At 42.8% G+C, this 21,510-nt stretch overlaps 1 protein-coding gene across 11 annotated transcripts in view; it reads right to left on the bottom strand.

The window, feature by feature from the left end:
- The window catches only part of FHOD3 (formin homology 2 domain containing 3), a 473,175-nt gene that overhangs the window by 181,020 nt on the left and 270,645 nt on the right, over positions 1 to 21,510 (bottom strand). For all 11 annotated transcript variants that reach the window (XM_047697409.1, XM_047697416.1, XM_047697413.1 and 8 more), the window contains exon 6: positions 6,934 to 7,028. In XM_047697409.1, the coding sequence (XP_047553365.1) occupies positions 6,934 to 7,028 (95 nt within the window). The remainder of the gene's footprint in view (positions 1 to 6,933; positions 7,029 to 21,510) is intronic.

Consider the following 21,510-nt stretch of genomic DNA (forward strand, 5'->3'; position numbering starts at 1 on the left):
TGTCTCCTATGAGGTCTGGTTCGAATCTCTGGTCTCTCCCCGCGACATCTTCCTAAATAATATCGAGTGAAACTATTTCTTCTCTCTCTTTTTTTTTTTTTTTTCCACTGAGATTATCCTCAGACGGGGCATCCAAGTGATCACATAAAATCTGTATAGAAGTGTTTCAGGTGATTTTGACATTTTTTTGTATTTCTAAAGTTTTATACGAAGAGAATATTGCTTTTTTTTTAAAGAAGGTAAATTTTTTTTAAGTATTTATTTATTTGACAGAGAGAGTGAGAGAGCACAAGCAGGGCAGAGAGTGGGGAGACAGAGGGAGAAGCAGACCCCCCGCCGAGCAGATAGACCAATGCGGGGCTTGATCCCTGGACCCCAGGACCATGACCCGAGCCGAAAGCAGATGCCCAATCATCTGAGCCACGCAGGTGCCCCGAGACTATTACTCGTTTGATCACGACAAAATCATTGAAAGTTCTAAAAACCCCAAGTCCCCACCCCTGCTATCAAGAAACTAAGCAAGCAACAGAACCAGATTTAACTCAGTGTTGCAATTCTATAAATCACACCGATCAATATGTTAAAAACTCCCATGGAAAAGGGGGACAAGGTGCATGAACAGATGAGAAATTTCAGGGGAGGGAAACTAGAAAGGGTCAGGTGGACATGTTAGAAACAAAAAGCACTGTGAAAGAGATGAAGAACGTATTTCCCAAGTTCATCCAGAAGACTCACACAGCTGAGCAAAAAATCGGTTAACTTGATTAAGTCCACAGAAATGGCCCAAAATGCAACAGAGTAAAAACAGTGAATCAATTTTAGCCACACAAAGCATATTTTTCTGTCAATCACAGGCAATATTTTAAGAGCCTAAAACTTCCTCTTCCTGGACAGAAGCCAGATGCAAGGACATCTTAACTAGCGTCCTTCTGAAGGTAAAATGATTCTAACGAAGGCGCACAATCCTCATTTCCTCATGTGCAGATCCAAAGATGCAGAGACTCAAAACCTTGGAAAATTCTGTACCTCAAACAATGGTACGTCGGATGTTCCCCTAGAGTGAGAACAGGAATCCAGATAATGACTTCTCAACATTGCAACTCTATTTCAGTTTTTACATTTGAACGTGTTAATGAACATGATCCCTCATGATGCAAAGAAGTGAGCAGAATATTTGCCGTCCTGAGATTTTACAATGCAGACACCTCAAACAAGGCAAAGTCCCAATTTTCAGAAAATGGATTACCAATGAAGTAGAAAATTGATATCCCACGCTTTATTAAACCCTGTATTGATCCCTGGCAATGTGCTCCGAAGGCTTTCTGGATGAATGTCTTATAAGCACTTAGAAAAAAGAAGGAAATCCTGGGACCAGCAGTTTCCAGGTGAGCAGGTTTTGGCAAGCCGAGCCTACCTCCCTTTTTGAAACAGGAAATTGGTAGGAGTTGTGAGGAGAGAGAGGTTAGCTCACAACACAGGGCACTTGTGTGCAGACACCAGTCATCAGTGGTTTACATATTCTTCACTATTATTTCCTTCCCCATTTTACAGATTATTATCCCCATTCTATAGATGAAAAAACAACCCACCCAAAGAATCACACAGGTGTATCTGGTCTCAGAGATCTGCACTTACCTGCAGATGTAGCACACCTTGACTTTGGCCTTAGAACTCCATGAAGAAATGAGGCTGGATGCTCAGAGTCTGGTGCCTTCCACTAACTGCACCAAAATGGCCCTAAAATGACTGAAAAGTGTCAACCTGCAAGCTTATGCATTCCTTGCCTATATCGAAATTTTGGTGAATGACAAATAAGCTCTGCTTATTAAATGTATGTTAAATAAAACTAGAATTAACAGTTTACGTAATAAATGGCCAAAGGAAAATGCAAAATAATCTTGAGGCCAGAACTCTGCCCTGATATCAACAGGAACAAACACAAAGGCCTGCATTTAGGTGGAAATCACAGAGATGCAGAATGAAAGAAACTAGCAAATAAGGATGTGTAAGAAAAACAAAAACAAAACCCCTGGGAAGTTTAGGGCATTATCAGTCTAATGTGAGGCAGCACCCAGGGCTGTTGCAGAAAAGCCTCATGAATCAAAAGAGAGATCTGTGGAAGAAGGATGCTGTATCCAGTGTTCTGAGGAATTGTAAATTATGTTGTCAAGGACTATCTGCGGAAACCAACAAGCTTAGCTTGGACAGGATGACATGATAATGGCCTTTCAATGCTCAAAGAGCTTCTAGGGGGAACTGAGGGTGTGTTGCTCCCAAGAGTAGTACATAGTGTTTGATTAATATCAGAAAGGTGGATGCAGGTCCCAGGAAGGAAGGCTTCCCACCCATTCCAGGGCCCAGCAATGGCGCTCCCTCTGCCTCTAGAAGGATCAGGAAGGAGGCTGGTGAATATCATGTCTTTAACTGGACTTTGCCATCTCTCCAAGGCCAGGGTTCTGTCTGATACTCTGTAACTCAGAGAGAGCTTCCAATCTCACTCCCATGGGGGGGCATCTGCATGAATCATACAGCAATGGCATGCCAATGACCTGAGACCACAGGGCTCTCTGCATCTCCTCTCCTCTTCTTGGAGCAACGGGTACCATGGAGGCACTGTCTCAGCCCTCCTTGTGGACATGACCTTCACCTCAAAACCAGTGTGTCAAAGCCTTCCTGCCAATGAATCCCAATATCCAATTTCTCTCTTCTCTCCAGAGGCCATACCAGATTCCTGGCTGCCCACACTCAAAACTGTGACCCTATCTTCGATTCCCACTTTCATGCATCCATAAAGAGAAACCCAAACCTAGGAGACTTTTCCAAAAAATGTCCCCATATTTCCATTATTCTGTTTCCACAGCAACTTGTGACCAGGTGTCACCATCTCACGATTCTGATAGCAAGAATGCCTGTCCCCACCCAGGACGAAAGAGGCCCAGAGATCGGTGATCGGCCCCCTGAGAAAAATTAGATTCCACAGCACGGACAGAAAAATGGAGACAGTGGGGTGAGCCAAGCTGGACAGTCGTCCAGAGAGTGCAGATTCCATGACGGCATCTGGAGGCATCCCTGGAGAACCCGCGGGAGGTGGGGGGCCCTGGCCTCCCTGATGGGCCAGAAGGGAATCCACAGAGAGAGACAGACTTTCTGTGTTAGAGTGACACAAGGCCAGGCTGTACAAGCCGAATCATTTCACCCCAATTAATTAGACTTCCAGATGTATGAAGAGGGAAAAAACCCATGCTGGGTGAGTAGTCATGAGACGGACATGGGCTTCTTACCTCTGACTGGGGAGCATAAAGATGGGCCTGTGTAAATATAATGAAACACTTTATTGAAAACACTTTTTCCCCCCTTTCTTTTAAAAAAGTGATTATTTGGCTGCAATTGCCTCATTTTCTCCTCTGGCTAGGAGTCTCAAATATCTGCAAATATGCATTGCACAATGAGCCCCTGGCAGGCTGCAAAATCACATCTTGTTGCCTTTCATGGAAGGAAAATGAAGAATTATGAAAACAGAATGACAAAGTTTCTCTAACCCAAGATTTCATGCATCAGCTCTGTCCCTGTTTAAGGCAAAAGAATAGGATCTTAAGGCAAACCTTCTGGGTTCTGAGAAATCAGATTCTTAGTCAAAAGAAATCCCTAGGGCCTCTGGCTTTCCTGATTTCTTAATGTGAATGGGGGAAAGCCTATGTGTAAGGAGGGGATAGAGACTTCCTTCTCAAGACCTAAGGGTTTCAGGTCGGTACAGCCACGCTTCTTGAAGATTCCTTGATACCCAGGCATGGGGGTTGGGGGGAATGTCAGGAGACACCACCACTGTTTTGCAAATAAGAGATGATATCATGAGAATTATAGCAAACGTCAGTTTAATGACTGCTGCCACTGTTGACTTTCAGCCACTGGCCCAGAACCGAGCACACCCTGGGGAACAGAGCAACACTTTCATCTGACATCCCAGTAAGTGGACACGGGCAGCAGGTGTCCCCCACAGTTCCCTCTCTCACAACACGGTAAGCTCCGAGGCTCAGGCTGATCATTGGCTCTATTTTCTCGTCTTCACAGTGACCGGATCAGGAAACCAGAGACTATTAGGGACCCTCCTTTGGGAAATGAAAGATGGAGAAAAAAACAGCACTGAATCCACAGCTGGGAAGGAAGAGATCACTCCACCCTAGACAGAGACCCCAGGGAGAGATGCCCAGAGTCACAAATATATGTGTGCTGGACAGGAAAAGGAGGCTTGGGAGGCAGAATTTCTACACACTCATTCTTAACCCACTGAGCCACCCAGGCGCCCCCACTCATTCTTGAAGACTTTTAATTTTATGATTTCTCCACGTTATTTAGAAAGGCAATAAGGAGGTACTCCTTTTTTTTTTTTTAAGATTTATTATTTATTTGACAGAGAGAAAGAGAGAGAGAGAGCGCACGCATGAACAAGGGTGAGGGGCAGAGAGAGAGGGAGAGGCAGACTCCCCACTGAACAGAGAGCCCAGTGTGGGGCTCAATCCCAGGACCCTGGGATCATGACCTGAGCCGAAGGCAGAGGCTTAATTGCCTGAGCCACCCAGGCACCCTAGGAGGTATCCTTTCAATTTCCAAGAAACATCGACATGATGGTGTTGCAACACATTACACTCTGAGCCCTCCTCTCATCTACTGAGCAGAGAAATGATTTCTGTTTGGCCTGTTTCCTTTTTCTCTTCTCTTTTTCTTGTCCTGCCCTGGGATCTCTCCTCTCACTTTTCTCCATCTCCCCCTCTTTCTTGGTGCCTTTCTCTCTGTGTGCTCCCTTCTTTCCTCCGGTCCCATCACCTAGATTTTGCCTTTACTCTAGGCCCCTTCTTGCTGATGAGCTAAAAGGCTCTCACATTTCCTACTTTAAGTATGTTAGGTTTTATTTCCCTTTAGAAATAGGGCTGGCTATTGGTGTTTTATCACAGTTTTAATAAAGCTACAAAGATTTCTTTTTCTGGAGGGAGGGGAGAGGTAACAGGAATGGGAAAGAGAATCCTAAGCAGGCTCCATACCCAGCGCAGAGCCGAACTCAGGCTTTGATCTCACTACCACAAGATCATGACCGGCGCCGAAATCTAGAGTCAGACATTCAACCGACTGGGCCACCCAGGCGCCCCCAAAGATTTCTTTGTCTACCACATGTACCAAAAGTCCATTTCTACTGCAGAATCCCCTTCTATCTCTCTAGACTGTGGGGTCTTCAAAACCAACCAGAGAGCCTTGGGAAGGGAGCAGCTTCCAAAAGAACATGAAGGTTGGGGAAGGCTCCCAGCATGAGGAAAGAACAGAAAACACTGAAATAAGAGAAAAGATATAAATCTTCCCTCAGCCTGGCTAAATCAACCAGGCAAAGCCGGCATTTCATTCAGCATCTAAGGTCTCCCACAGCAGGGTGTACATAGAGTCATTTCTATTTTCCATAGAAAACAAAGCCAGAGAGAGAGAGAGAGAGAAAGTTTGCCAGTCTTCTGAGAGAAACTATGCTATTTCTATTACGAAATGGGATGGGGAGATCTATCAACAGTAGTAATATGAGGAAAAGGAAAACTGAGAGGGAGATGTTAAGTGTCAACCACGGATCTGGGATCCAAGCAGTCCCGCGTATCAGAGCCACACACAGAGAAAAGGCCCTCCCCACTCTACAAAGGCACCATCACCAGGACTCTGGAAGTCTGTAGGGAACATAAACCTCAAACAGGATCCGTTCTCAAAGTCAACTCTGGGCTGAGCACACACTCCTGAGGTACAGCAGAGTCTTTGGGAAGCAGGTAATGGGAGAGGTTGGGCTAAGGGAGGGGACTCGCCACCAGGAGCTAGAGGCTAGTGCACACCAGCCCTGACAGGTTTGCCAAAGTGGGTGTGGGAGCAAGTATGGGAATGGGGAACAGTCTGGGCTGCCCCCGTGTTCTCCAGATACTCCCAGAACGTTCTGTTGATTCTGTGACCTGTGTAAGTCAGGTTCAAGCCTCCATGCAGGCCCTCTAGATGCTGCTCTGCCTGACCATGTTGCCCACCACACTCACGTGGATCTCCTCCGCGATGCCCCACCCGCCCTCACCCCAGATCTGACCACACTCCAGCCTGGGTTCATTTGCACCTGCTCAGAACAGGATCCCTTCTCACTCCTCAATCCCCCCTCCAAATGGGTCTCCCGCGGCCCCACGGGCAGACCCAGGGACGACCACACCGGAGCCTTGCCCCACTTCCGGTATGCCCCAAGTGAAGGGTAGGTTTCCTTAGTGCAACAGTTCCAGAGCGTGTGGGCCTCGGGCCACAACATGCCTGGAAAAAGTCCCCATATGCCGAGATCCATGGGGGAAATGACAGGGTTGTCCCAGCTAAGCACTACTTTCTCAGCTATGAGATGTTGTAACGTTATTTATCTTATCACAGTCCTAGGTGGGTTAAAGGAGATAATGCTCATAAAGCCCTTTCCATGGCGCCTGGTCAACCTTCACTCAATGTCAATTACTTTTCTAACGGATCGTAGAGTTGAAAGGCAGCCTCACATTCCTTTAACTACATACAGGAACAGTCATACACGTATGTACACACAAAAATATGTCCTTAAGTCACTGAACATAGAAGATGAAACAGAGCAGCTAAGATTGATACTGTATCCATGATACAGTCTTTTAATTAAGTATTAAGAAACAGAGGTGCCAGAAGCATCCGATTAAAGCTTAAAAGAAAAAAAAAACATAAAATGCGTTAAAAAAATCCAAAAGGTTTTTGCAACATGAGTGTGTTTTTATACCTATAAAATAGTAGTCCTCAGTTGTACTGGTACAGGGCTTGGAACCAAGTGGAACAGAATTTCTTTCGCAAAACCATCCCAGAGAGGGGAGTAAAAAGAAAGGTGTATGACATGCAAACTGAATAAAATGTTCAACTATAACCTTCTCTTACCTTTGACCCAATGAGAGTGTACAGCCACTGAATGGTTTCATTGTGGGTTATTACTCCATTCATCCCATCCACATACAACATAATCTGGCCCAAAGCTACAGAAGAGAAGAGAAAAAAGGAGGAGACATTATGGTTTTACATGTACGTGTAATCTTCAGTGAACACAATGTCAGCGGAGATCTTCATATGGTAAGCACACAGTGCGGCACGAACCAAACCTGATAGATTTCCTGAGCTCCGAGATTAGCTAAATCTCATCTCAGAGAGAAAGTGTTGGCCATAGCAGTGGAAGCAAAGGCTATTCCTGGTGTCTGGAAGATGCAATTAAGGTACGAAATCTAGTGATTGTTGTCTCTGTGTGTCTTGATGTATAAATGCATGTTTGTATGTTTCTATATCTGTGTGCAGTCCCAGACAGGGCAACCCTATCCCTCGGATGGTGTCTGGGTTGTGGCCTCCCACTGGGACCAAGAGGAAAAATCAAGTTTTTAAAAAGCAACCTGGAAGGCCTCAGATGCTATGGGACCATCCCGAGCTCATACAATTTTAATCCTTTAGGGAAGAGATAAATATGTGTTTTATTATTTGCAATTCCTTTAAAAGACTTTTCAGATTTAAAAAAAGAAATGTCAGAAAGCATGAGAAAAATCATTTGTCAGACACCAAGTCCCAGATTCCTACTTAAGCAAATGATAGTCATTATATATTATCTTTATTCACCAGAAAGAAAATACAGGTCATGTTACTACCTTTTTTAAAAAGATTATTAATTCTAATTTTTCAGTTCCCTTAATATAAAAAAAACCATTTGGATTCTAGATAATGAACAAACAGAAGTTACATATGCTGAATAGGACCTTAAATCATGTGTGACCTCCCAAACCTTCTTTCACCCATAATTAATTGGTACAGGATTGACATTTTTAGGCAACACTTTGGTTCCTGGTCACATAGGATATCTCACTGCAGAAAACTGGTAAACACAGAGGAGTGAAAATAACTCATAATCCCATAATTTAAGGATAATCATTCTTAATATATGGATCTCTCTTCTTTCTTTTATTATATACACTCATGCACATACACATTGATATACGTAGGTCATAGGAAAATGGGGCCGAATGAAAATAGTAAAACACAAAATAGTGAGTAGACACTAACTCCAAGCATAGAAATATGTGATGTTAAAAAATACTTGTTATCCTAGCCAACAAAAGATCAAACAAAACCACATAATCATTGAGAAAAATGATGCCCTTAAATATGGAAAACTCAAAATTTTAAAATATCGAGCATTTTCTTGACACACAAAAAATTTGCATTTTTGAAAACAGCAGATTCATATTCTATCTCATGGTGAAACACTGGAGGTAGTCCTATTAAAATCAGGAAAAGTAAAAGATGCGGCCCACTAATTCCCATGATTATTTGTTACAGAATTTCAAGCAAATTTAAAAGACATAAAAATTAAAGGAAGGCAGGATGGTTGGAAATGAATACATACTACTGTCATCATTTGCAAGAAATGTAGACCCAGTTAAAAACTCATCTACAGGGGCGCCTGGGTGGCTCAGCGGGTTAAAGCCTCTGCCTTTGGCTCAGGTCATGATCTCAGGGTCCTGGGATCGAGCCCCACATCAGGCTCTCTGCTCAGCAGGGAGCCTGCTTCCCTTCCTCTCTCTGCCTGCCTCTCTGCCTGCCTGTGATCTCTATCTGTCAAATAAATAAATAAAATCTTAAAAAAAAAACTCATCTACAGAATTTACAAGGAAGAGATCACAATCATAACCACTTTCCCATCTTCATAAGAAAGGTGGAACGTATAATGAAAACCAAGTTTAATGTAAAGATATTATAGATAAACGGACATAGGAGAGCAAATATGATAAAGGTTTAAATAATTTATTATATAAATAATTTATACATTGATAAGAAAATACTAAATGCCAAGAGAAAAAGTCAAAAGCATTTCATAAGAGATGACAAGCTAGTTTACAATAATACACAAATTTGTCCATCATCACTGTAATAAAAAAATTAAAACAATGAGATAGCATTTTCAGTTAAATCACCGGAAGTATTTTTTCTTAAAGATTTTATTTATTTATTTGACAGAGAGAGAGACAGCAAGAGAGGGAACACAAGTCGGGGGAGGGGGAGAGGGAGAAGCAGGCTTCCCACTGAGCAGGGAGCCCGATGCAGGGGCTTGATCCCAGGTCCTGTGATCATGACCTGAGCTGAAGGCAGACGCTTAACAAGTGAGCCACCCAAGTGCCCCTCAGCAAAAGTATTTTTTAAAGAAATAATTAGGTATCAAATGCTAGGGAGTTAAACAAGTAACTTCACACATTATGGGTGGAAAGAAACTGATACAAATCCTATAACAAGGCTACTTAGTGCTGTAATTGTTTTAAAATTTTTTCCATTTATTTAATGCCCACTGTGTGCCACATTCGGGGGCGGGTATTGTATATGCATTATTAATACAATAGCCCTCTGCAGTGGGTATTTTTACCCCCACTTGACAGAAAAAAACAAAAACAGGGGCGCCTGGGTGGCTCAGTGGGTTAAGCCGCTGCCTTCGGCTCAGGTCATGATCTCAGGGTCCTGGGATCGAGTCCTGCATCGGGCTCTCTGCTCAGCGAGAAGCCTGCTTCCCTCTCTCTCTCTCTCTGCCTTCCTCTCCGTCTACTTGTGATCTCTCTCTGTCAAATAAATAAATAAAATCTTAAAAAAAAAAAAAAATAACAAGGCTCTGAATAGTACAGGAATGTACTCTAAAAACGCCAGTGATACCAAGGGGGGAGCCCACCTGCAACCAGGGTGGGCAGGCGCCTTTATGTTAGTTCTGGGAGCCTGACAGTCTTCTCGGAGCTCTTCCCTGTCATGATAATTTCGGGAATCCGTCCTAAGGAAATAACCCTAAGGGGGGAAAAATGAAGCAGCAGCAAAGATAGTCACTAAAGTGTCACCTGTAATATTAAGATTAACTAGGATCTAAATACCTATCAAAGTTCTAGAACTCAGCTTTGGTAAATGACTACATGTTATGTCCTAACCCATAAAATGTTTCTGATAATTAAAAAGTAGAGAATTATATACATGACATTCTGCAACGAAACACGTAAATCTTCATGAATCGAAAGGAAGGAAAACACATGAAATAGTAAGCGATTGGGTATCTATTATTTGAATTTTTTTTTTCCATCATAGGCATCAATTATGTCTATAATAGAAAAGTAAATAAATATACAAAAGGAACAAAATTAGACTGTGTAATATAAAGTGTTAGGAGTTCTCGGTTTTCAGGATTTTTTTCCTAGCCTCAATGTGTTCCCCCCCCCCCTCAGGAAGTTACAGCCCCCACTTTGGGGAATAGCGCCAAAAATTCAGTACTTTTTTTTTTTTAAGATTTTTATTTATTTATTTGACAGACAGAGAACACAAGTAGGCAGAGAGGCAGGCAGAGAGAGAAGGGGAAGCAGGCTCCCTGCTGAGCAGAGAGCCCCATGCAGGACTCGATCCCAGGACCCTGGGATCATGACCTGAGCCGAAGGCAGAGGCTTTAATCCAGAATTCAGTACTTTCTACCCCATTTTTCCCTTTCTCCCTCTCTTTCCTCCTGTCCCACTCAAAACAAACTGGCAAATCTCTAGGAAAGGGGAGTGTGTGCCTCTGTCCTTTTCACATTCTAGTTCTGCCACTAAAGAAGTAAATCCAGGGACAGATTTTAACACCTGCCTCTAAATTAGCCTAAAGGCATGGGGGAGGCCATCCACTCTTCTGCCTTTGGAGCGGTGCATCCTTTGGGAGGACTGGAATGTCCAGAAAGCCAAGGACTTGCTACAAAAGGCTGGCCAACTGAGATTTAAAGCCAACTGGAATTTCTGTATGTTTTCTGTAACCAGCTTCCTTCCAAGATTCTAGTCTTATCAACAAATCACACTGGAGGTAACTCGCCAGAAAGTTCATGTCTAATGGAATTCAAGATTCTGATCGCACCGATTTGTCCTATTTTGATGGTCCAAAGCTTTCCCACTAGATCTTTTGTCCCCTAGTCCTAAGGCGGAAGCATGGCTTCCTGTCAAATCCGCTGCAGACACAAGAGGGCGCTAAATAGATTTAAGTGGGTTAATATCGCGCCGATTTAATCTCTGAAACCCACCAGCCTAAATGTGGGCCCGTGAATAAAACTCATACGGAAAGAAAAAGGAGAGGGCCTGGGTCACAGGAGCCATGAAAAGCAGTGATCTGCATTTTCAAAAGGATGAGAAAGAGGAGACTGTCGGAACAGAGTGGTGGGTAACAGGCTGGGTCTGAGAACAGACTGCCCAGACCATCTGTCCTTCTGGCCCCAGGGAGACTTTGCTCTAGGTATACGCGTGAATATCTGTGCCTCGGCTTCCTCATCTGGAAAGTAAGACAGTGATACTGCATTATCTATTTCACAGGGGTGCTGTAGGGATTGAGTTAGAACAATGACTGGCTCAGAGTACTACGTGCCAAGAATGGTAGTCCTATCGCCCACCTCAAGGCGGTGGATCCATTGTCTACAGAACAGAAGCACACACTGGAAGAATCTGAAAGACCCTGAGCGGGGGAGCAGACCCTCTGTCTCAGGCCAAGTCATCAAAATGTCCTGTATTTTTCTCTGAACATTTTGTAATTTTACTTCTTTAGATATAGGATCCATTTGGGGTAAATTGTGTAAATTGTGAGGTGTGCATGGAGATTCATTTTTTTTCCGCCATACAGATGTCCAGTTGATCTAACACCTTCTGAAGAGCCTATTCTGTTTTTATTTCATTGCTTTTGCCAATTGAAAAAAAAAAAAAATCAACAGGTTATTTTGTGTGTGGGGGGGTCTCCTTCTGGACTCTCTGTTCCATTCACCTGTATATCCCTTTGCCAATACCACACTTTAGAAAAAGTCTTATAATCAGGTAGTATGATTCTGACAATTTCACTCCTTTTCAAAGTTGTTTTGGCTGTTCCTGTCCTTTGGCCTTTTCATATAAATTTTAGAAACAGCTTGTCTAAATCTACTAAAAATCTTTCTGAAAGTATGAGAAATACATTAAGTCTATAAATAAACTTTGGGAACTGAAGTCTCTGCTAGGTTGATTCTTGTACTCCATGAACCATCATGTCCGTTAATTTATTTTTTTTAAAGGTTTTATTTATTTATTTGACAGACGGAGATCACAAGTAGGCAGAGAGGCAGGCAGAGAGAGGGGAGGAAGTAGGCTCCCTCCTGAGCAGAGAGCTCGATGTGATGCAGGGCTCCATCTCAGGACCCTGGGATCATGACCTGAGCCAAAGGCAGAGGCTTTAACCCACTGAGCCACTCAGGCGCCCGTGTCCGTTAATTTAAATCATCTGATTGTTTTGGTCAGTGCTTTGTAGTTTACAGATTCTGTATGTGAGTTTTTGCTAAATTTTAAGTCTTTCACATTTTTTTGGAGTGATGAGAAATTATATTTTGAAAACTTTTTCATTCTCAACTGCTTATTACTAATATATAGAAATAAAATTGATTTTTGTGTGTAGACCTTGTATCCTGTAACTTTTTTAAATGTATTCTAGGACTTTTTAGGTTTCATTTTTGTAGATTTTTTAGACTTTCTACATGGATAGTAATGTTGTCTGTGACCAAGAACCACTTCATTTTTTCTTTCTCAAGTAATAACCTCTTTTGTCCTCCTTGCCTGACTGCAATAGTTAAGATTTTTAGCACAAAGTTCAACAGATGTAGTAAGAGTGGACACCCTTGCTTTTTCTCCATAATTGGGGGAAGGTATTTAGTCTTCCACAATTATGATATTAGCTATAGGATTTTTTTAACATCGCCCTTCATCAAGGTGAAGAAGTTTCCCCCAATTTCTAGTTTGTTAAACAATTTTTTTTAATAAGTGGATACTGAATTTTGTCAAATGCCTTTTCTATTTCAACTAACATGATCATTTGGTTTTTTTCCTCACAGTGTGAATGTGGTAGTTTACACAGAGTGAACTTCAGATATTTGAACCAACCTTGCATTCCCTCTTGGCCCTCATGCATTATTCTGATTACATGCTGCTGCATTTACTAATATTTGCTGAGGATTTTTGCTTTTATTTTTGCGTTTTGATTCATGAGATATATTGGCCTGTAGTGCCCTCTCTTTGTCTCATCTCCTATCATGGTAATTCTGGCCTTATAAAATGAAGCATTTTGGGAAGCATTCCCTCTGTTTCTGTTTGCTGGGAGAGATCATATAAGATGGGTTTTGTCTTTAAATATTTAGATTCACCCGGAAACTACGTGGGTCTGTGGATTCCTTTTTAAGAACGCTGGTAACTGAAAATTCAATTTCTTTAGTAGACACTGTTAATAATAGTTAAAATAGGGCTAATCAGGTTATCCATTTCACGTTGTGGGAGCATTGGCAGTGTGTGGTTTTTAAGGAATCGGTCCATTTCATCTAAGGTATCAATTTTATGTGCTTAGAATAGTTTATAGTATTCTATTACTCAGTTAATGTCTGTGGGGTCTGTCATGATATCCTCTCTTCATTCCAGATGTTGGCAAATAGTGACTTTTTTTTTTTCCATCATCATCATTGCTGGTCATTTTTCGTTTCAAAAAATTTATCTTTCTGTTTCACTGATTTCTTATTGTTTTTCTGTTTTCAATTTCACTAATTTCTACTCTATTATTTCTTTCCTTCTACTTGCTCTGGTTTTGCTCTTTTTTTTTTAGTCCTGGTTTTTTAAGGTGAATGTTAGTATTATTTTTTTCTAGTATAAGCACATAATGCTAAAAATTTCCCTCAATGCATTACTTCAACTGCATCTCATGGTTTCTGATCTTTTTATTTCTAATTTGTTCAAAATGCTTTTTAATTTCCATTGGGAAGTTCTCTTCGACACAGGGGTGATTTAGAAGTATGCTGCTCAATTACTAAGCATAATGAAATATTCCTATTATCTTTGTTTTTTATAGTTTAATTCCATTATGGTCAGAAAACCTACATATGGTTTTCTTTTAAGTTTGCCATAGTCTGTCTTATGGCCCAGGAGGCAGTCCATCTTGGTAAATGTTTTATGTGCACTGGAAGAGCATGTGTACCCTGCCATAGCTGGGCGGAGTTGCTAAGACACTCAGAGCTGGTTGGCTGGGGTGAGGGGGTGGGCTTGGGGGGCGCTGTTCAGTTCCTCCATAGCTTTGCTGATTTTCAGGCTACCACTTCTGTGGATTACCAAAGAGAGGAATGTTTAAGTCTCCAGCTATAACTGACCATTTTTTACTTCTTAGTTAAGTTTCTGCTTTATGTATTTTGAAGGTCTACAGGTTTTTGTTTTCTGGGTGAACTGACCCCTTCATCGTTATAATATCCCTTGTTTGTCCCTTCTCTCTCTCTCTCTTTTTTTTTTACTTTATTATTATTTTTTAAAGATTTTATTTATTTGACAGACATCACAAGTAGGCAGAGAGGCAGGCAGAGAGAGAGGAGGAAGCAGGCTCCCTACAGAGCAGAGAGGTTGATGCGGGGCTCGATCCCAGGACCCTGGGATCATGACCTGAGCCAAAGGGAGAGGCTTTAACCCACTGAGCCACCCAGGCGCCCCATCTTTTTTACTTTAAAGTCTACTTTATCTGATGTTAACATGGCCTTCTTTTGATTAATGTTTGCATGGTATTTATTTCTGTATCACATTGCTTTAAAACTACCTATAGCGTTATAATTAAAGTGGCTTTCTTATAGGCATTTAGCATTTAGTTGGGTCCTATGTTTTCATTTTGATTACCTCTGCCTTTTAGTTGCCATGATTAAGCCAGTTATGTTTAATTATTGGTGCATCTAAGGTCAGGTTTATCATTTCCAAATCATTTACTGAGCCCATCTAGTGAGCTTTTTATTTTGGTTATTATAGTTTTCATTCCTGTATTTTCGATTTGGTTCTTCTTTAGATCTTCTGTGTCTTCCTTTGCTTAGATGTTCTATCTAAGTGTCACCCTTTCTTCCTGATGCATTTTTAGAATGGCTGCTTTAAAGTAGTTGAAAAATCTAATCTCTATGTTGCCTTGGCACTGGGTTCTGTTGATTTATCTTTTCCCATGCAGGTTGAGATTTTCCTAGTTTACTGTATGCCAAGTAATTCTGGCCTATTTCCTGGACACTCTGAAAATTCTAAGGCTCTGGGTTTTGTTTAAATTTTACAGAAAATGTTGACATTTTTGTCTAAGCCGGCAATTAGCCTGGTTCAACTCAAGCCGCAAGTTCTGACCTGCCTTTCATGTGCTCTGATTCTAATGCCAGTTCTGTTTTCAAAGTTCTTACTGTGCTTTTTGGATTGATCCTGCATGGGTCCCATCCAGTTTGAGACTTGGACATGACCTACCTTGTTGCTGCATTCTCACGTTCTTCAGTATACCGTGTAGGGTCAGATTCATGCACGCACAGTTTGTGGGAACCCGGGGCTCCTAAGAAAAAGTCTCCAGGTAACTTTCCTGAGCCTCACCTTCATCACCTCCCCGATACTTTCAGGTTCCCTGGGATTCCTCATCCTAGTCCTTTAGCCAGAACACTGGGCCATCATATACCCTATTCTGTCTCTTAGTTTCTGTGACTATGCCCTCATCTGGAGCCAAGCTGTGGGGAGCCAAGGGAAGAAAACAGCAGATGTTCACCTGAACCCTCCTATGACCACAGTTCTCTCAGTGAGAAAGGCTATGCCTCCCTCCAAGTTTCAGGTGCCGCAGAGGCCCCCACGGGTCACGCGTTGTTCTGGCTGTTCTCAACCTGCCATTCCCTAGGGGCTGGGGTCAATGTAAGACAGAAAGAAATTAGAAACATGGGCCGCTTTTGTACCCTGAGTGTTCGGAGACCTTTTTTTCCTCCTACTCAAGCCAAAAGCAGAAGCCTTCTTCTGGAATGCTCTCCGTCCCCACAAATGCCCACTTCTGGGTTTCAGGCTGATTCCAATCCAGACCAGAGAATACAAGAAAAATGTTAAAAGTACCAGCAGTTCAATGCTATTTCAAAATCTAGACTTCTTCCCCCCATCTGCCACTTACTCTTCAGAGTTCTTGACTACTTGCCCAACGTGTTTACGCCAGGTTTATGGTTGCATTTGATGGGAGAGACGGGGTCACTACTTCTCATTCCATCTCACCCAGAACCACATCTCCCCTCCCTCCTCTGCTTTTAGAGTAAGAACTGCAGAAGTGACACCACATGGAAAGTGGCCTGGAGAGAGGATGTCCTAGGAGGTGGGGGACTGAGGGAGTCGTGTCCACCAGAACTTGACCTCTGCCCATAATTTAACTCCAGAGTTTCCAATCCTTTCCCTCTCCATCCTTTCTTCTTCTTCCCTCCTCCCTCATTTTTACTTTCTTTCCTTCCTCTTTTATTTTCCATCTTTTTTTTTTCTTTAAAAGCTAGAGGTCTTTTATTCCAGGAAATCTTAAAAGGAATCCTAACATGGTCAACAGATAATTCCCAGATGCTTTGCTAGATTTTGACTGCTTCCCCAACCTTAACACTGGATCTCCTATCCTACTCTGCCTCCTGCACACAGCACCGGGTCACCCAGGCTAGATGCTGGAGCTCAGGTGCAAACCTGCATTTTCAAACACCCCTAGGGAGTTGTGAAATCAACCTAGTGAATCCAGACCAGGAAAAAAAAAAAAAAAAAAAAAAAAAATATATATATATATATATATATATATATATATATATATAATTATATATGTAATAATATATAATTTTATATTTTTTTTCAGGAAACACAAGAGAAAATAGAGTACATTTATTCAGATAAGGACTGTTTTCATTCCATTACAAATAAATAGGAATTTGTTTTCCTGTAGGAGTCTAGCCACAAAAGTTTAGAATCTACTCTTCCAGACTCCTTCCCTTATCTTCCACCTCCATCCAATGAGTCACCTAATTCCCTCAATTTGTCTTCTGAAACAGGCTGCAAATTCATCTTGTCTTCCATCACTGCCTCAGGTCCAGCTTTCATTGTATTTTTCGAATTACAGCCACTGCGGATCCCAGATGGTATCCCTACCTCAACTCCCACTCTTTAGCTTATCCAAAGTAGAGGTTGTTACCACCAATTTCCCAAAACATCAAACATGTCAGGTGAAGCTGGAAAACCTTCCGGCTCCCTCCTACCTCAGGATGAGGCTGGGGCCCCTCACCTCCCAGCCAACCTGTCTGCCTTTCGCTTCTGGCCCAGATCCGTTGGGCTCCTGTGCCTCTGAACATTCTGCCACCGTGAAGGACTTCAACACTAAGCCCATCAACTCTGAATTCATTACCCACGCCTTGCATTTAAGAGAATATATAAAATACACATACATTCTACAAACCAGAGCTAGATGTAATTTTTCTTAAAAAGAAAAAAAAAATCCTTACACCCCAGAGACATGCAAGAAAACAATTCCAAATCAGTTATTTGCCTGCTTGTTCATGTCCTTTCTTTGGCCAAAGATGCCAAAAATGCCATTGAAGAAGCTGGAAGGTAATTCCTTCCTGGCAGAATCACTCTGAATTTTTAAACAAAGAGCTCAAACATTGTTGCCCCATGTCGTCTTTTAATAAACCCTTCACCCATTCTTTCCTCTTATTTGATATTACAGTGACATTATAGGTCACACGTGTTCAGGAAATAGTCACAGAGCTTCAGGAGCTACATGACCTTCTTAGGGGAGTTCATACGATTTAGGCCCATGTATTTTAAATGCAGTGTTGTTGCTTTTGTTTAAATGCCATTATAAGTAGGGATATAGCACACACTTTACTCTAAAACCGCTCTTTCATGTGCTAGAGAAGGCTTGGTTTATAAACTAAGTATCCAATTAGGTGCTGACCCTACAGTTCTATCATGAAACAAAAGACTCTGCCCACTGAAGTCAGAGTATTTCAATTTACCTTTCTACATCCCCTTCCTACTATTTTTTTTTTTTTTGCATGTTTGGATAACTTTTCATTTTGATATAATCCCAAAATTACAAAAAAAGTTAGAGAAATAGCACAAGGAACCCTTCTTTAGGTGTATACATTTTACCCAAATTAAACATTTACATTGTATACTGTGTACTTTATCATTCTCTTTCCCTGAGACTTAAAATTTTTAAATAAAGAAATGGGTCTATTTAAGTGTACATGATGATGGGATAGACATACAGTGAAATGATTACTACAGTCAAGCTGATTAACCTGTCTCCTCACATGGTTAACATGTGTGTGGGGGGAGAGCACTTGAAACCTGCTCTCATAGTCGATTTCAGGAAATTAACACAGCACTAACTGGAGTCAGGCTTGTCCCCTTACACCTCTAGACTTATTTACTGCACTTACCCATTCTGGGTTTTCTCTTCACAAGAACAGGAGGAAGGTAAGCCTGGTCTACAACCATTTCCTTGGGTTTTTCACCGTTTGAAAATGTGACCGCAAATCACTGTTTGTTTAACCCAAAGTGGAGAAAAATAAGCTGTAAAAAATTAAAAACTGCCCCACCACAAGGGCAGTTGTCTGCTACTACTGGTCACGACGGTATTTTCTGGAGGTGGGGGAGGGTGACATGTAACTTGCCCATCAAGTTGGGCCCATCAAGATGGGTGTCGTGAAGGTGTCATGTAAAATCAGATGGAAGCACGAGACTGACACGGCTTTCTTCAACTGGAACCCAGCAGGGGCTCTGACAATCTGCAGTGAGATTGCTCAAGTCAAAGTTATCTCCTGAGAGGGGAAAACCATGACTACCATTAAAACCTTATCTTCTGAGAAGGGCTAATTCATCTCAGACACCAGATTTCAACTTCTCTGAATCAGACCATGAAAACAGACTCTTCCTTAATTCTGGAATGGATCTGCCAATCCCCAATTTCCATTATTCCCCCTGCGGGAAATAGTGAAAAGAGGTTGATAATGTTGACATTCTTGGAACTAAGTGGAGACCTTGGAGTCTGAGTTATTATTATGCTCTTGCACTTAACTGTCAGCCCTAAATAACAAGCCTGGGCCCAGTTATCCCCAAGGGCAACTGTCAAAGAAATACTCTTTCAACACTGATTACCGTATGAAAATTAAGGAGAAGAAGCTGCCAATTCTAGACTAGAGACAAGAATGTAATCAGCACAAAGAGCTCCAACAGGGTGTCAAAGTTTTGAGTCCCTAGCTGACATTCAGCAGGATTTGCAATGCAAATTTTCCAAAGCACTCTTAGAGAAATGAGGAACCTCCCCTCACCCTTGAATGCCCAAAAGGTCCCCAAGATAAGTTTTAAAATAAATGAGGCCTAAGAGCCTCGTTTGACACTTGCAAGCTTCACCAGTAAGATCTTCACCAGTAAGATCCCACCCAGACTCCCTAGAACGGGATCACTGGCATCGTTCGTCCTGATGGACCTTCCCACCAGGTCATCATGGAGCCAAGCCCCATCTGCACCCAACACCACTCACACAGGTCGATCTGTTGCTGGCCTATTCCTTCACCTTCCAACCAGCAGCAAAGTTCAAATCCCAGTGTGTCAGGCTCAAAGTTTCAACAGGCTTCACCAGCCGTCCATATAGAAACAGCCTTGTCACTGCCACAGCTGCTCTGGCCTCAGTCACACCTAGGCTCCCCAGCCTCTCTCGGTCTCTGCCTTTCCACATTCCTCCACTTTTTAGATAAGGAGAAACCACAGGAATAAAGATAGGCTTCACACTTTAGCAGCTTTTGAACTTCTAAAAAGTTTTGGCAGACCCCTAATTTCTCTACGAAAATAAGAGTCACTCTAACGATGTGCTCTATGATGACCTTCCAGAACTTCCAGCCAGTGACCTCATAGCAGACGTGTACCCTGTTCCCAAGGCATCTCGGAGTCAGAGAGGCACTAAATCAGAGACTCCACAGGCCCAGCAGTGACCCGCCCACCCTGCTCCTCTCCTGAGCTCCATCCAAACCCTGCTCCTCCGTGCAGGGACCCGGGGTGGCACCATGAGTCCATGACAAGGGCTTGCTGGAGAGTGCCTCTGGAGAAGCATCTCCTTCCCTGACCTACAGAGGGGACACGCAGGAGGCAGAACCCAAGGGGTACCACCCTCTGAGTGGCCTACTTCTATCCTGTGAGGACAGAGGCCACAGGCACGGGGCTTGGAGAGAGCACTCAGACCCAAGCGGGGTGGGATGAAGTGGGATGGGGTTTATAAACACCCCAATTTAGAAAAGGGTGGGGCCATAGGAGCTTAATTAGGGAAGGCTTCATGGAAGAGGGCAACAGAGTCATACCTTAAAGGCTGGGGAACACTTCACTGCAAGAAAACAGAGATTGCAGGGCATGAGAAGAGAAAAAGTACATCGATGCTTCCCCCGATTTCTGCTTTCAGGACACTGTAGCATCAATGAAAATTCATAGAACTGGGACCCAGGGAGAAGCTGTTTTTCCATGTTGCCTCCACCAATTCCTAGTTCTAAACAAGTGCAAGGTACCCAGCTCACACATTTGCACAAAATGGAAGGTAAGTCCTACCTTGATCCCCAGTTGTAAAGATGAGACAAGGTTCTGTATTAGCCCAGCACAAGGCTGATGGTCCAGCAGTCCTTGCCAATGTGTTGCTGAACTACATCTCTGGACTTCAGCTTTGTTAACTGGGCGATATAAGGGTTTAACCGAAGACCTCCTAGGCTCTCCAGCTCCCAAATTCTCCCTTTTCGTAACATTACTCCAAAGTCCGTGGTGGGGATGTAATATGAAGCGTCTGGCACCAGGGGGAGCACTTCTAATGGTCTGCAGACCCAGGCCTCCAAGATGGGACTCCAGAAAACTCAGAAATAGAATTCTGAGCATTAAAGCAATCAGAGTATATTCCAGTATACTAATTCTGTACTCCTATTTAGAATTTCAACCCCTTTAGAATTTCGTTCCTAATTTCTTAGAACTTCCTAAAAAATTCCCGACTTACTAAACTTTCAAACTTACTAAGATTCTACCAAATACTAGTGAATCTGCGTCGAGAGGGGACTTGCCAAGGGCTCCCTGCATGGTGCTGGCCCTCTTCAGGGTGTTGCCTCTGCAGCATCTATAAAGAACCTGTACCCTGTAATTACCTTGGCTGCCAGTATCCCGGGCACTGACCCTCCTCAGGGCTCTCAGGCAGGGCTGCAGGGAAAACTCCTTGCCTGGGAAGGCTTAACCACAGCTCCCCTCCCCTAGAGCCCCACCTCCAGCCCCTAATTGGTCCTGGGTGTGGATCTGGCATCCAAGTTGTCAAAGTCCTGCAGGTGTTTCTCCTGAGCAGCCAGGGGTGTGAACCACTGGTGGATACTAAACTGACCATTATCTAAGAAGACGTGCTTGGGTTAGGCTCTGTCTCAGCTCACAAACTCTCAGTACTTGTCTTTAACCAAAACCAAACTCAAAGGCAAACATAGGAAAACCCAAATTCCCGTGTCCAACAATCATTTTCCATGTTCCCAATTGGGGCAGAGCACTGTGGGTAGGGACAAGTGGGTGACACTGGTTTCTACCAGCCCAGCTTCCTCCTCTCCCAAAACTCTAAATTGCTGGAAATGGTTTCCGGGCCTCATCTTGTTGGAAG

This window comes from Lutra lutra, chromosome 12, assembly GCF_902655055.1.
Source record: "Lutra lutra chromosome 12, mLutLut1.2, whole genome shotgun sequence".
Lineage (NCBI taxonomy): Eukaryota > Metazoa > Chordata > Mammalia > Carnivora > Mustelidae > Lutra > Lutra lutra.